The sequence below is a fragment of the Prosopis cineraria genome, unplaced genomic scaffold, assembly GCF_029017545.1.
Source record: "Prosopis cineraria cultivar Desert tree isolate PC_DT_omini unplaced genomic scaffold, ASM2901754v1 PC12, whole genome shotgun sequence".
NCBI classification, from domain to species: Eukaryota; Viridiplantae; Streptophyta; class Magnoliopsida; order Fabales; family Fabaceae; genus Prosopis; species Prosopis cineraria.
This window is the reverse complement of record NW_026555343.1, coordinates 35,263,536-35,278,985: the sequence shown is the minus strand read 5'-3', so window position 1 is coordinate 35,278,985 and position 15,450 is coordinate 35,263,536. Positions and strand designations below refer to the sequence as shown.

At 29.2% G+C, this 15,450-nt stretch overlaps 1 protein-coding gene across 1 annotated transcript; it reads right to left on the bottom strand.

Moving 5' to 3' along the window:
* Positions 1-237: 237 nt before the first annotated feature.
* On the bottom strand, positions 238-4,758 carry LOC129288143 (mediator of RNA polymerase II transcription subunit 15a-like). Its single transcript, XM_054924545.1, has 8 exons — positions 4,627-4,758; positions 3,941-4,045; positions 3,320-3,431; positions 3,003-3,060; positions 2,387-2,438; positions 860-971; positions 630-756; positions 238-472 (listed from the first exon to the last, which is right to left on the bottom strand). The coding sequence occupies exons 2-8, from the start codon at positions 4,003-4,005 to the stop codon at positions 429-431; spliced, it is 570 nt and encodes a 189-aa protein (XP_054780520.1). The 5' UTR covers positions 4,006-4,045; positions 4,627-4,758; the 3' UTR covers positions 238-428.
* Positions 4,759-15,450: the final 10,692 nt, after the last annotated feature.

The following is a 15,450-nucleotide window of genomic DNA, read 5'->3' as shown; positions in this document are numbered from 1 at the left end:
TTTATGCTTGATAGAAGCTTTTTTTCACCACCTATTTATTCCAACTTGACAGAGGTGGTTAAAAAGTTCAAAGTTGAGAAGGAAAACATCAGCACAACAAAATTCTTTCTGGAATTAAAAAAAAAAAAATCTTTCTTTCTGGGTCTAGAGAAGTCACTCCAAATCTTCTTCGAGCACATTCCTTCACGTTACGCCAGAGGCCTTATAAGACAATATTGCATAACCGTACACTACAGATACAGAAAACACTTGAATCCAAATAACATATTGTCATCACAAACATTTAGTCCGCATCATTTGCAATGGTTTGAGGAAATGAGTATCATAACAAAAGAGCTATCAATAGATGACAAGGTCAATTAGTCACTGTGATTGCTTCCTTTTTATTACATATTGTCTTACTCAAGCATTTCTCTTTCTCCCTCTGATCATATCACCTCCCTTTCCAGCACTTGAACCTCCCAAGCAGAACCTATTCGCCAATGGAAAAACTTGATTTACTTTTTACCACAAATAACATTAAAAAAATGTGTATCCTTTCAAGACAATCTTAAAGCATACAGATCAAAGTACTATCAGTTTATCACTTTGCATATGTTATCTCCAGCAAAGCCTTTGAATGACAATACCTGTATCTGAAGGACCATCCCTGTTGTCACCGAAGTTTGATGGCATAGGGTTTGGGTTTGCTATGGTGTTCTGGCATTTAGCTTCCATTGTCAGCATCTTCAAGGATATTTTCCGACGATAATCAGACTGAAATTAGGAAACGCATGAGATGCAAGAAATCATGGCAATCCATGATATTGTACAAGACAAAATATCATAATTCATCTCCTTAGAACTGTGATGACTCTACCTGACTTGTTGCTGCATTATAAACCTTCTCCTCAAATCTTGCAGCAATTTTACGAAGTTCATCTAATCCATCTTGGCCAGAAACAGGAAGATGTCTTCCTAATGTTTCCAATCTATAAGGTGAATAACACCAGTTTAATTACTATAACTCATAGGGAAGCATATAGCATCAGACAGTCCTCCAAATAACAAGCATGATCACAAGGCACCGTTCATGCCCTTCACATTTTCCAAAAGAAACTAGATATTACGCCATGCGATGGACAGGGCATTAATTCTCTCCTTGATTTGAGAGAAATGAATGTGAATAGAATGGAGATGTTTTAATGACTTCGATTAAAGGGAAAAAAAAAAAGAATAGACATAAGTGCTATAAAATTTTAAATGAATTTTTTTTTTAAAAAATTTGCATTACATCTTCTCTCATAGTTAATGAGTTAAAATTAGGGTAATATTATAAAAATATAATTAATACCTCATCAAGTACCTTATGCTAAGAACCAACAAATTCTTCTAAAAGGAGCCCCATAATAGGGATCAAAGTCAGCGTAAAATAAGGGTATAGCTGAAAAAAAAAAAAAATATACTAAAGCTTTAATTTTCAGATCAAGTAACCCTTTAAAAAATGCCATATATATAGTTCGGGAGGGATACATATTAAAAAATTTTGTATGTTTATTTCTTTAGTATGGCCCACATGACCCACACCTACATATTTTTAATGTAGACCCCAAAACTCCCAGTTCTCCTAACTATGTAAATTTTTTTAAAAAAAAATGTCAAAATGGTACTGTAGAACTACAGTTCCATTTAGAAAGCAATTACAATATATAAAGATAAAGATTCACAGAATTTAGTTTTTCAATAGAAATATGGATGATGACAGAATCAAATATCATTTCCCCTTTCTACAAATATGTGCTTTCATGTGTAATTTCATATTCAAAAGACCATAAAAACAACAAAAGCCATAGCATGGACTCATCAAGCTCAGTTGAGCTATACATGGATGGTATAAAATGAATATCCTAATTGGAAGGGATGATCTCTTTTGCATCTTAAAAAATGCTTTCCTCTCCACAATACAAAAGCATACAATAAGATAATCCTCTAAATAAACCAAACCAAAAGGACAATATAACTGAAAAACACATACTTATAAGCATAATAAGTAACCACCTAAATATCCCACTCAAAGGGCCCCTGTGTAGGGACTCCTTAAACAATATTAAATTAAAAAAAATCGAGATTGACAAACTCTAATGTCACATTTGTCAGCTAGACTTAACTGCAATCACCTGGCCAATAAATGTGTAATGTTGACCTTGAATAAGTTATTGAGGAATTGCTACACAACAAGAACATTTTTTCCCCCGGTGAGAAGTAAAGAATATCAAAAGAGAATGATTTGTCTAATTATAATTCCTCGTGACAGACGATGGAACTCTAACAAAGCAAGGTATATGATTTCTTTCCCCACCATGCCATATGACCAAAGTAAATCAACAAAAAAAATAAATATATATACATTTTGTTGATGATTCTTTCGCGACTATCAGGTTGCAGCTGAGCCCTCCAAACTGTGAAAGAGTATCCAACATGAGCAAGCGTCCAATTATTTATACTCAAAATTGTACACAGAGTTATTAATAACAGATTATATAAATCCAATCTGACTGGAGATGAAAAGACATCAGTAGCATAGTTACATGCGCATAAGACAATAAAAATAACATAAATAGATATTATAGATTCGCAACGGATACAATTAAACTATATATCAAATCAAAACTGTAATAAGTTATTATAACAGAAAAGCACTTCTGTCAAAGAAAAAATTACATTGCAGATGTACAAAATTTGGATGGTATTCAAATTAAAGACATAAGATATTGTTTGAGATTAAAATTAATGGAAAATATCATATAACTTAGCAAACTTTCTATATATAATAGCAGCAAGTTGAATATTTGTTAGAGAAAAAAAATGGCTGAATAACTACGCATACTGTCTGAGTAAACCCTGAAAGCATTCATCCGACACATTGTGTTAGAGGTCTTAAGAGTTAAAAACTTCCAAAAGCTAAAGTGGGTCAGTAAATGAATCTGATGGCATAATATTGATCTTGATGTTCTGGGACTTACGATTATGATAACTATCAATTAACTGCATCATTGAAGATATTCTCTGTAAATAATCCTCCTGGAATTAGGAAATATGAGAAATTAGCACCACAGAAATCATGACAGGGTAAAAAAGTGGCCCGCTGCTAAAAAATGAACCTGTTAAAACAGTGTTTTACGTTTGGAGGTATGGGGTGAGGGACAGAAGTTACAAGCAATGACATGAAAATTCCAAAGCTAGGAGGAAGAAACACCCCCCAAATCCATCCAAGATTCATCCATCAGCATGGATGAACATAAATTATTAAAATAACAGAGATTACACAGTATTGGTGTACCTCGTTTGCTGCACCAGCATAAGTCTTCTGCTCAAAACTTTGAGCAATTTTTTGAACTTCAATCAATTCATCATCATCAGCATGAGACATAGGCGTCTTTAATTTAATCATTCTACAAAATGAAGAATGGTTTTACAAAAATATGGCATCAAGATGTTGAGGAAAAACAATGCTTAACTGAAAAAGCATGATCATTACGTAAAAGTCCAGCCCCTTCATTTTTTTTTCTGGGAAAAGAAATGCTAGGAAAACAGACTATCATCTGGAGTAGGCTGTGAAAGACTTGAGTCATCATCCTGGCACCTGACAATCATAAGCTTCTTCCTTCTCCCAAATCCACTAAAAAGACTAAACGAGAAATGTTCCAAATTCCTAGTTAATTCCCAAGATAGCTCCTTTCCCGTGGATAATGATATATCTTCCGTGATTAAATTGATATATGTTATTTTTTAGCGATGAAATAAATTTAATCCTCCATAACAAACAAGGGGGATGTTATGATAACGTTGATAGTTAACAGAATTGACAGGTGGAAGCAGATACTACTCAGATCATCTTATTATGATATTTTTTTGGAGCAAACAGATCATCTTATTAATTAAATGGAGAATTTGGGCCTACATTTCATTGACTTTTATTTGGCGAATATGAGGCAGCAGCTGAGCCCTCCAATCATGTGTATCCATAGTAGGGTCTGCACCTTGAGGAGATTTCCAATGATCGAACCTATTCAATCCAAATCAGAGAAGGTACCGAAATTTGACCAATTAAATGAAATCAAGCTTTAAAAGCAAACATATAAATTGATCAGGCACTTTTAAACAAGTCAATAGAAACTACTGGCTTATTAAGAAAATAATGGACTTAAGATCGTAAATACTCTTGCGAAAACCAAAACCCACATTTACAAAAAAAAAAAAAAAAAGGTTTGGCACCTGATATCAGCTCGTGTTCATAATTCAGCAAATTCCTCAAGTGAACAGACGAGATAGTATGATGTGAAAATGAAATTCCCCATCCTCATCTTTCATGGCCATGACTAGTACTATTCCTAATGCATCATACACCAAAATCGTTTGGAATATGTTTCTTTTCCGTTAAAATAAACTAGCACTTGATCATCCATCGTCTAGAGAACTGAGATTAGTTTCCCAGTACTTTCAAATTCTTCGCGAGTTGGAAAATATTTCACATATGCCAGCCGTAATGGAAGGTAAAGAGGTTCACCCAACTGATAACAAGTACTGGAAAAGCATGCTATAACGAATCAGAGAAATATAATCTCTCCCAAAGCAAAGTAGGATTACCGGAAGTCAACGAGTCGGGATGTGGATCCTCTCAGCGGCCTTGTTTCACAGCGTCCCTCGGCGGCTCAGTTTTGCCCCCTAGATCTGTAATCCAATATTTAATATCTTACCACATCATTTTATATTAAAATAATTTAATTTTTTCAAAAATAATTTTTTCTTTAGATTTTTTTATTTTCTATTTTCAAAACTTATTCTAAAAATTTATTTTACAGATTTTTGTAAAGAAACTTACTGGCTTATTTAAATTCTGGCCTAATCTATTTAATAAAAATTTATTTAAAAAAATCTACAAAATAAGCATTCAAATTTTGGCTTGACTTTGTTCTAAAATTTTTTTAAATTTTTTAGGCATATTTTTATTATGTAGGTCAGGCCAGAGTTTGAAAAAATTAAACTGTAGGTCTTTACTTAAATAAGTCAGATCAAAATTTAAATACTATAGGCTTACTCTGTAGATTTTTTATTAAATATGTTAAGCTAGAATTTAAATAACTTAAACTGTAGGTCCTGCACAAAAATATACAAAGTCATTTTTTGAAGTAAGTTTTGAAAATAAAAAATGGAAAAAACATTTAAGGAAAGAATTATTTTTTAAATTAAATTGTTTTAATATAGGATGATGTGGCAAAGTATGAAATATTGAATACAGATCCAAGGGCCAAAACTGAGACGCTGAGGGATGCTGAGAGGATTCAAACCCGTCTTCTTCGACGACGATTATAGGAGTGAGTTGACAGATTTTGATGAGAGAGTGGAGCGAAGGGTAAGGAGTCCTGTCTCTGCATTCACGCGGATCAATGCTTATACCAGTTTGGATAATCTTATTGATCAATTTCAGTGGTTAAAATTATGGATTTTTGTGAAAATATAACAAAACACACCTATGACATATTAAATTAAAATTAATTATACACCTAAAATCATGTTTTATTTTTAAATATTCAAGCATTAATTGCACATGCCAAAATCAGTTTTAAACCCAAAACCATATATTTTAAAAAAAATTCAAACACCTTTATATATATCAAAATCAATTATAAACTCAAAAATATGGGACTTGTTTAAAATTATTTTTATTTTATTATTTTAAGAACTGATATTTTGTAGAACATGTTTAAAAATAATAATAAAACTAGGTGTTTTTCTTATTCTCTTTTATTCTTTAAAATAATAATCCCCAAACATTTAAAAAATATTTTTATTTTTCTACTCTTTAAAATAATATTTTATTTTTTGTTCTCCAAAATAGTTTTTTAAAAACATGTTACTAAATAGATCTTTTTATTTTGTTGTTCTGAAGAATAAAAAAAATTTTTCATAACAGGTGGTCAAACATGTCCATGATTTGTAAAATAATTTATATGATTTTTGAATAAATTTTTAAAAAAGTAAAATTGAAAATATGAATTGAAAAACAAGTTGTCGCACCTGAAAATGCGACGCGGACAGCGCGAGAATGGAGGTTCCGGCTTTCGAAAGGAAGACCGAGGAAATGGGAGTCGCTACCAAGATTTTGAGAAAAACCTCGAAAAACTGTTTAAAGGTGGATAAGGACGGTCTGCGAAATCAGAGAATAGGTTTAGAAGTCGGTTGAGTGTAGGGAAGGTGTTAGGCACCCCACAACACCTGTTCGTGAGAACGGTTATCTAAAGTTTGTTGTGCTATGTTAATATGATTTTAAAATTATTTTAATTATTCTTTTTATATTCATGTGTTTGACATAAAAATGATAAGAATTAAGTGAGAAATATTTATTTATTTACAGGGAGGACTTGACTCAGAATCTGACTCTAAAGCCTACGTACCCTGTGATAGGGATCAAAGTCCACGTAGTTTGGGCTTTAAAATTGTTGGTAACAATATATTTTTTGAAGAGAAATTAATTAGAAATAATTCACCAATTTGCAAATAAAACAATTTTTAAAATCTTGATATGTGTGTTTTAACTTACAAAAAGTAATTTAATTTTAATTATTTCTCAATTTTTTGAATTTTTGAAAAAGAAAAGGGTTTAAAATTTGTTTTTTTATGTTTTATGATTGGAAATTTAATCACAGTTCCTGCAAAGCCTTATTGACTCATACAATAATGCAATCAATCTAAATATCTGTGGATATTTCAAAATCTCTCACGATAAAAAAATTAAATTTATTTATATTTTTGAGTGTATAATTTATATATATATATATATATTAAAAAACTTAATCGTTATATCTGTAAAGTCTTATTGACTCATACAATAATACGATTATCTTAAAAATCTATCAAAATTTAAAAATCTCACATGATTAAAAGATATAATCGGTAAATATAATTACCATTTAAATGCATTAAGTTGACTAATTAATTTTTCTAAATTGTGTATTATATTATTATTTACAAAAATCATTTATTTATCATAAAAATTGAGAAATACTTTATCTGTAAGGACTTATTATTCCACACGATAATGTAATTAATTTAAGTTCTTACGAAGATTCTTGAAATCTCTCATGAGACTTAAATATTTTATTGATTATAATTAATTTTGATGATGATTCTTTGGAACCCATATTATTATACAAAATTGATCCTCATACCTGCAAAATCTTATTAATTTTCATGATATAGGATTATTTTAAATTTAAATGTCTGTAGGAATTCTTGAAATCTCACACTGTAAATAGATTTAAATATTATTTATTAAGAATTTTACAACCAACAAATAATTGTGAAGCTTATAGTCAGAAATAATTTCAATGATAGCCTAAAACATGCAAAAGGACAAGGAGAATCTCAAAATGCATAACTTGGTACAATGCCACATAAAATAAATCATGTGATCTATATAAATTTTGAAATTTCCTAATTACTCTATTAATCCCACAGATTAAGCTTTGAAGAATGAACAAGTAAAATTATTACCCGTTTGATACTGAGCCATTACTCTCCATGTCATCACCTTTCATCTTCACCTTCCATCTAATCCATTAGCTTCTCTCTCCTCCTCCTTCTTCATCATTTTCATCTTCTTCTCTCAGTTCATTTCCATCTCAAAAATCCGGAGCCAAAATCACGAGTCCTCTCTTTTTCTCTTTCGGTTAGCTCTTTTCATCACTGAAGCTACCCTCCTCTCTTTTTTTTCATGCATGTCTAGCCCCTTTTTTCGTTTCCTTTTTTTCTCTTTGCTTTCTCTGTTCTTCATCTATGTTGTGTGATCCTTGGTACTCTGTTTTTTTCGTCTAGTTTTCAGTCTCTCCCTCTCCTCTTTTTTTGCTCTATTTCTCGTTCATTTTTTCAGTCTCTCCCTTTCCTCTTTTTTCTGCTCTGTTTCTCGTTCCTCTGTCTCTATCTCCTACACTCGGTCACTGCTTTCTCTCTCTCTCTCTCTCGGTGTCACTTAGTGTATAAAAAGTTGCATGCGTGCTGCGTTTTGATGCTTTGTTTTTCTTTCCTTATTTCTCCCTCTCGGTCTCTCTCTTCTTTTTCCCCGTCTCTTCTCCATCTTGCTCGTCCTCCTCATTATTTTTTTCTCCAGACTCTCCTCACCTTCTTGGTCTCTTCCCTCTTCTCTTCGTCTCTAGTCCTTCTTCGTCTCTGCTCCTCGTGATCTCTGTCTCTATCCAAGCTTCTCGTGCTGTTTTCTTTGTCATTCTCGTTCTCTCTTCTGATCTTAGCCTCTTCTGCTCCAAGGCCTGATGCATGCGTATGCATGCTTCCCTCTTCTTTTAGTCTCTCTTTTCTTTTCTCTCTGTTTCTTGACCAGTTTCTATCTTCTCTCTTTCTCCTCTTCGTCTTTATTTTTTTCCATCTCTCCCTCTCTTTAGAAGAAAAAAAGCTCTTTGCCCAGAATCAGCTCTCCTCTCCTCAGTCTCTCGTGCCCTCTCTTATATTCAAAACCAAAAGAAGGAAAAACAAAACAACTTACCTTTCGTGTGGCCGAAAACATGCTCTGCTCTTCGTTCTTTCACGTGCCTGGCAGGCTCTGCCTTTTCAAGTGCTTCTCTCGTCCGACTGTGGCTGTGTGTGTGTGTGCGCTTCCCTTTTTTTTGTTCTGTCATGTCTCCTTTGATCTTGCCGAAAAGGTTTGAGTCTTTTGGCTCTGTGTGTGTGATTCCTTTCTTTTTTTTTGTTCTGTCTTTTCCTGTATGCTTCTGCTTCCTTTCCTTTTCTTTCTGTAGCGTCTGGTATTCGTGTGTTCGCTATGCACGTTTGCTTCTCCTTAGTCTGCTACTGTGTTTGCTTGCTCTGTGCTCAAGCTTCGTGCGTGCATGTCCCTTTTTTACAGCCATTCTTTGTTTTAATGCTTTTTTTCTTCTTTTTTTATTATTAATTAGATTAAGGGAGAGAAAGAAAAGTCTAATTTTAATATATATATATATATATATTTAAATGGAAAACAAAAAGATTTAAGGAAAGAAAATTTAAAAATAGTTGAGTATCAAAAAAATTGATTCCCAATATTTTAAATGGTTGGAATAATTTAGGAGAGATTTTAAAAGGTTTGAATAAGATTTTTTTTATTTTGTTAAAATTATTATTTTTAAATATAATCCTAAAAAAAAGATTAAATTTTATTTTTATATTTTTATATTTTTTTGGTTATTTTAATGAACTAAAAGAAATAAAATCCTAACTAAAAAAGATTATTTAAAATAAAATTAAGCCCTATCAATTAATTTAATTTTTTTGTTTTGAAAATATAATACTAAAAAGAATTAAATTTTATTTTTATTTTTTATACTTTTTTATTATTTATTATTAAATTTAAAAAATGCTCGGACAAAATACGGTGTTCACACAAGTGATAGTACCTTATCATATAACCATAGTTTTGAGTTGATAATTAATTTTGGCATGTATAAGAGTGTTTGAATATTGTTAAGAAAACCATGATTTTCTGTTCATAATTGATTTTGGCATATATAATGAGTGTTTGATTATTTTTTGGAAAACATGATTTTTTTATCCATAATTGATTTTAATATGTATCAAAAATAATTGGATATATTTTCACAAAATCATGATTTTACTTCTTTTCAAATTTTAATTCTACTTTTTAATTCTGATTAAAATCAATCTTATTAATTAATTTTATAAATCAATTATATACCACATAATATAATTAATTATATTCAAAATCAATCATATTAATTAATTTTTTTATAATCAATTATATACAACTGAAATTCAAACACATCTCTTGTCTCAATTCTTAAGTCATCAACCATCATAATAAATTTTAAATGATCTAGATTTAATACTTTTTAGCATTTTTTAAAAATTTTTTCAAAGCTCTTCTAAACTATTCAAATCAAGTTTGGATGGAAAGATAGAAAAAGTGAGAAGAAAATTGAATAGAAAACAACTTATTTGGACGAGTAAAGAAAAGTGAAAAAGAAAGGGCCTGTTTGGCAACCTATTTTGAGAACAGCTTTCTGTTTTCCAGAACAAAAGAATAAAAAAACCTGTTTGATAATGTGTTTTCAAAATGTTTTTTAAAGAACAAAAAAATAAAATATTGTTTCAAAGAACAGAAAAATGAAAACAACTTTCAGGTGTTCTGGGATTATTATTTTGAAGAATAAGAGAAAATGAGAAAAATATCTATTTTTATTATTTTTTTGTTTTCAGAACATGTTTTACAAAACACCAATTCTCAAAATAATAAAATAAAAATAGTTTCAAACATCCCTAAAATCTCTCCATTTCTTCAACCCAGGCATCCTCATCGGCATTGCCTTGCACTATTCTTCCTTGGTATTATTGTCCTCGCTCATTTTCTCCTAGTGAATGGATTTTTTTTTTCAATGTTTCCCCTAATTTGCTCATTTTTTTCAATTCTATTTTTTTATTTTGTCTTATTTTTCTGATTCTATCTTCTTCACACAAATGTACCCAGTAGATGGATTTGTTCATTCCCCCCCCCCCAATGCTTCTCTTTTCAAATCTTTGATTTTTTATTTTTCTCATAATTGAAAAACATTCCACCATGCGGATGAGGATATGGAAAATATTTTTAATCTTGATTTTGAAGTATAACCTTTGGTTTTGATTTATTCAAAACTAGTTGGGCATTAGCGTAATCTTTAAATACCTTCTTAAAGTTCGAATTTGATTTTGAATGTTAAATTTGAGAGGAATGAGTGTATATTAATTAATATATTTTGTATCTGAATCTTGAAGTATATATTTGTATACATTAGGAAGGAGTTTGTGTGTGTGTGTGTGTATTTGATACAATGAAGGAGTATACATTAATATATATTAATTTTTAATTCGGGTATGAAATTCAGTTTCTTGATATACTTTGATATAGGGGTATTATAATTATTACCATATTTACTTTTTTTTTTGTTTTCTCTTCTATTTAAATACAACTAGTATTTCACCCGTACAATACACGGGTCCTCTTATAAGAATTATAATAATTTTTAATTCAACTTGCATTACTGAATGAGATTATTTAAATGAAGTTATAATCAGAAGTATATTTTAAAATAATTAAAAATATATGATGGTATTGCAATAAAAAAAATTACAATATAAATAAAGTCATAATATGATGAACTAAGATTCAAATTCCTATTAAAAAAAGTGACTACATTTAGTTCTCGATCATATTTTAAACTGGAATTACACCAGTATTCAATCAACACACATACACATGCATTCATTTAAATATACATGTAGAAAACATTTCCTGAATATAATGGATGTGAGTGTACTAAAAGAGACATAGGCATGAAATTATAACATACACAAATGAAATACATCATATATAATATACAATATATTTAACATAAATGAATGTTCAACAATTCATTTAAACATGAGGTAATATATATACGAGGGAGGTAAATGAAGGTGTGTTTTTTTCATCAATGAGTAGATCAGTCATAGATAATAAAACCCATGTAACACTTGAAAAAGAAAATGCCAGTAGAAAATATAAAAATAAGGTTTTATAAGGAATCAATTAATCTATTAAATGAATTATAGAATATTCAAAACATTAGAATGCAACACATAGCTTCGTCCTGCAAAACCATCTTAAGTGATGTAGGCTTGTTTGGAACAGCATGAGGAGCAATGGACCACAATCGAACAATGTGCACTTTGATCTTTTAATCCTCATGAGATCGATTAATGGAAATGCAATCAAATGTTGTAGTAATTTGAAAGAACAATATCACGATTGAAAATTTTACAAATGAATGAGTTTGCCTCACATGGTGTGGGGATGCAAGTTTTATATATGCCTCTCCTAGTTCGCATGCCATGCAAGTTTAGAACGTGTGAGGGAAAGGACAACCCCATGATCTCAAAGCAATACTACACATTTAGCAAGAAAAGGCGTGGAGAAGTGGGAAAAGTGTGGTGGAGACATAGGGTGGGATATTTATAAGAAAAACCTCAGACAATATTTCAATTTTTACGCTTCTAGAATATTTTTCTAATTTCCTTTAAAAGTTATAAAAACAAAAATATAATTTTCAGAGTGTTATAAATTTTTTACTTTGAAGCATTCAACAAGCATTCAACAACAAAAACACACTTGTCATGTGCGCAGCCTTCTAAAAAACATATTTTTGTTTTTATAAAGGTTAACTAATAATTATTATTGATGCATTATTTAAAATAAATATAATAACATAATTTTCATAAATAAGAATTTCATTTTATCCTTGACATGTTTGCATGAGATGACACATTAAAATATCAAGAAAATTTTGTTATTGTATTTAATTTAAATATTAGAATTTAACTTAATATCCATTAATTACTTAATTCATAAATCATATACATTTAATTAAATTATAAATGAGAATTATATTAATTAATAACATATAAAGAATTTAATGTAATTATTTTATTAAGTCATACGTTTCTAATTCAGTTTTTATTTGTTTATTTATATGATTTAATTTGCAATAAAATAATTTAAATTATTATTCATAAAATTATTATACCAATTCAAAATTATTCATGAAATGGAAATATTTGGAAAGTTATGTTTGAAATCATGTGAGAGAATATCAAGGATAAAATTTTTAAAAATAAAATTTTAAATAGTGAATTAGTTGGGAAATTATATTTGAGATTTGAGATCATGGGAAAGAAGTTACATTTTCAAATTACAATCTTAAAAATTAAAAAAAATTATTTTTAAAAATTAATAATGATGTGGATAGCATAGAATTATAATATTTTAAAAAAACTCACATGTCAAGCTTGAAAAAGTGTTTCTTATTTATCTATTATATATATATATATATATATATTCTCACCAAATTCTATGTGAATCATGGAGCTAAGAAGTTATTAGAATGATAAAATAATCTAAATAACTATCCATATTTAAATTTAATTATATGCATGAATTAAAACAATCACAAATAAATCATAGAGCAAGGAAGTTATTAGAATGATAGAATATTGAATAACTAACCATATCTAAAAGAGGGATTGTGGGGTTAGAAAATTATTAGATTATGGATTAAAAAGTTACTGGAATGAATAATCTAAATAACTATCCATATTTAAATTTAATTATATGCATGAATAAAGAAAATCACAAATTAAATTGTAGAGCAAGGAATGTATTAGAATGATAGAATACTGAATAACTAACCATATCAAAAAGAAGAATCGTGGGGTTAGGAAATTATCTGTTAATTACTTAATTCATAAATTATATATATTTAATTAAATTATAAATGAGAATTATATTAATTAATAACATATAAAGAATTTAATGTAATTATTTTATTAATTCATACGTTTATAATTCAGTTTTTATTTGTTTATTTATATGATTTAATTTGCAATAAAATTATTTAAATTATTATTCATAAAATTATTATATCAATTCAAAATTATTCACAAAATGGCAATATTTGGGAAGTTATATTTGAAATTATGAGAGAGAATATTAAGGATAAAATTTTTAAAAATAAAATTTTGAATTTCGAATTAGTTGAGAAATTATATTTAAGATTTTGAGATCATGGGAGAGAAGTTATATTTTCAAATTGCAATCTTATAAATTAGAAAAAATAGTTTTAAAAATTAATGATGATGTGGATAGCATAGAATTGTAATATTTTTAAAAAAAACTCATACGTGTCAAACTTGAAAAATTATTTCTTATTTATCTATTATATATATATATATATATCTATATTCTCACCAAATTCTATGTGAATCGTGGATCTGAGAAGTTATTAGAATGATATAATAATCTAAATAACTATCCATATTTAAATTTAATTATATGCACGAATTAAAAAAATTACAAACTAAATCATAGAGTAAGAAAGTTATTAAAATAATAGAATACTAAATAGCTAACCATATCTAAAAGATGAATTTTGAGGTTAGAAAATTATTAGATCATGGGTTAAGAAGTTACTGAAATGAATAATCTAAATAACTATCCATATTTAAGTTTAATTATATGCATGAATTAAAAAAAAATCACAAACTAAATTGTAGAGTAAAGAAGTTATTAAAATGATAGAATACTAAATAACTAACCATATCTAAAAGTGAAAGCGTGAGATTAGAAAATTATTAAATCATGGGTTAAAAAGTTATTGAAATCATGGAATAAAAATAAATTATATTTATGAATTAAAAATAATTTTGCAAGTAAAATCTTATGTGGCTTTCTGAAATTGTAGTATTTAAAGAAATGACATTTGTCATCCATAGAAATGTGCTTGTTATTCTTCTATTGTGTGTATATATATATATATATATAGATGAGTGATAATTTTTTTTTATAATTTTTTTCTTTTCATTATCTCTGTTTCTATTTTATTTCTTTTATTTTTCTTCCCCCAAATCGGAGTTGGGAAGAAAGTGCTTGAGGTCAATTTTATCCCTCAGTCTTAGAATTTTGCTTCCTCCATGCCCTTGGCGTTAATTATCTATTAAATATTTTAAATATTTTTTAATAATAAAATGTAATAGGGGGACCAACTTTATATATTTTTTTATTATATTTTTAAGGTTAAGAGTCTAAAATGCCCCTGAACTGAGCAAAAAAAATTAGAGTCACCCTTAAAGTCAAGAAAACGTCATTTATATTCCTTAATTGCTAAAATTTTTGACTCTGTCATGACTGTCTATTGTGTCAATTTTCACCATTAGTGGGGCCCACATTTAAATTTTTTTATTTTTTTATAATTTTTTTAAAAATACCTGTCTCCCCCCTCTCTCTCTCACGTCCCCCCCCTTCATTCCCTCTCATTCACTCATTCTTGTATTGAAGCAAGTGGAGTAGCTGCGGCAGAGCACCCAACATGCCGATTGCAGTCTTGATATTATCGTGAATGACCAGGTTGAGGAGTGCACCGAAAGCATGTTCCTGCAATAGTTGGCGGAGTTTTGGCACCATTTAATTAGCCATGGCAGATTTGAAGGTAAGGTGAGGAATTACAATAGAAAAATTGGAGAGCCATGATATAAAGTTTAAATTTTTATGAGCTTGAACCGAGACTCGCTCGAAAGTGTGGCCTAAACCTTGAGGAGACCTACTAAAAATATAAAAAATGGTGGGACCCATTAAAAATATTAAAAATTTAAATGTGAGCTCCACCAGAGGTGAATTTTGACGAAACAAATGATAGGGTAATAAAATAAAAAATCTTAGCAATTGAAGGACATAAATGACCCTTGATTTTAGAGGTGACTTTGGCCCTTTTCTGCTTAGTTGAGGGGCATTTGACCCTTAATCCTATAAAAAAATGGTGGGACCAACTAAAAATATTAAAAAATTCAAATGCAGGCTTCACTAATAGTGAAATTTGACGGAATAAATAATAAGGTGATGGA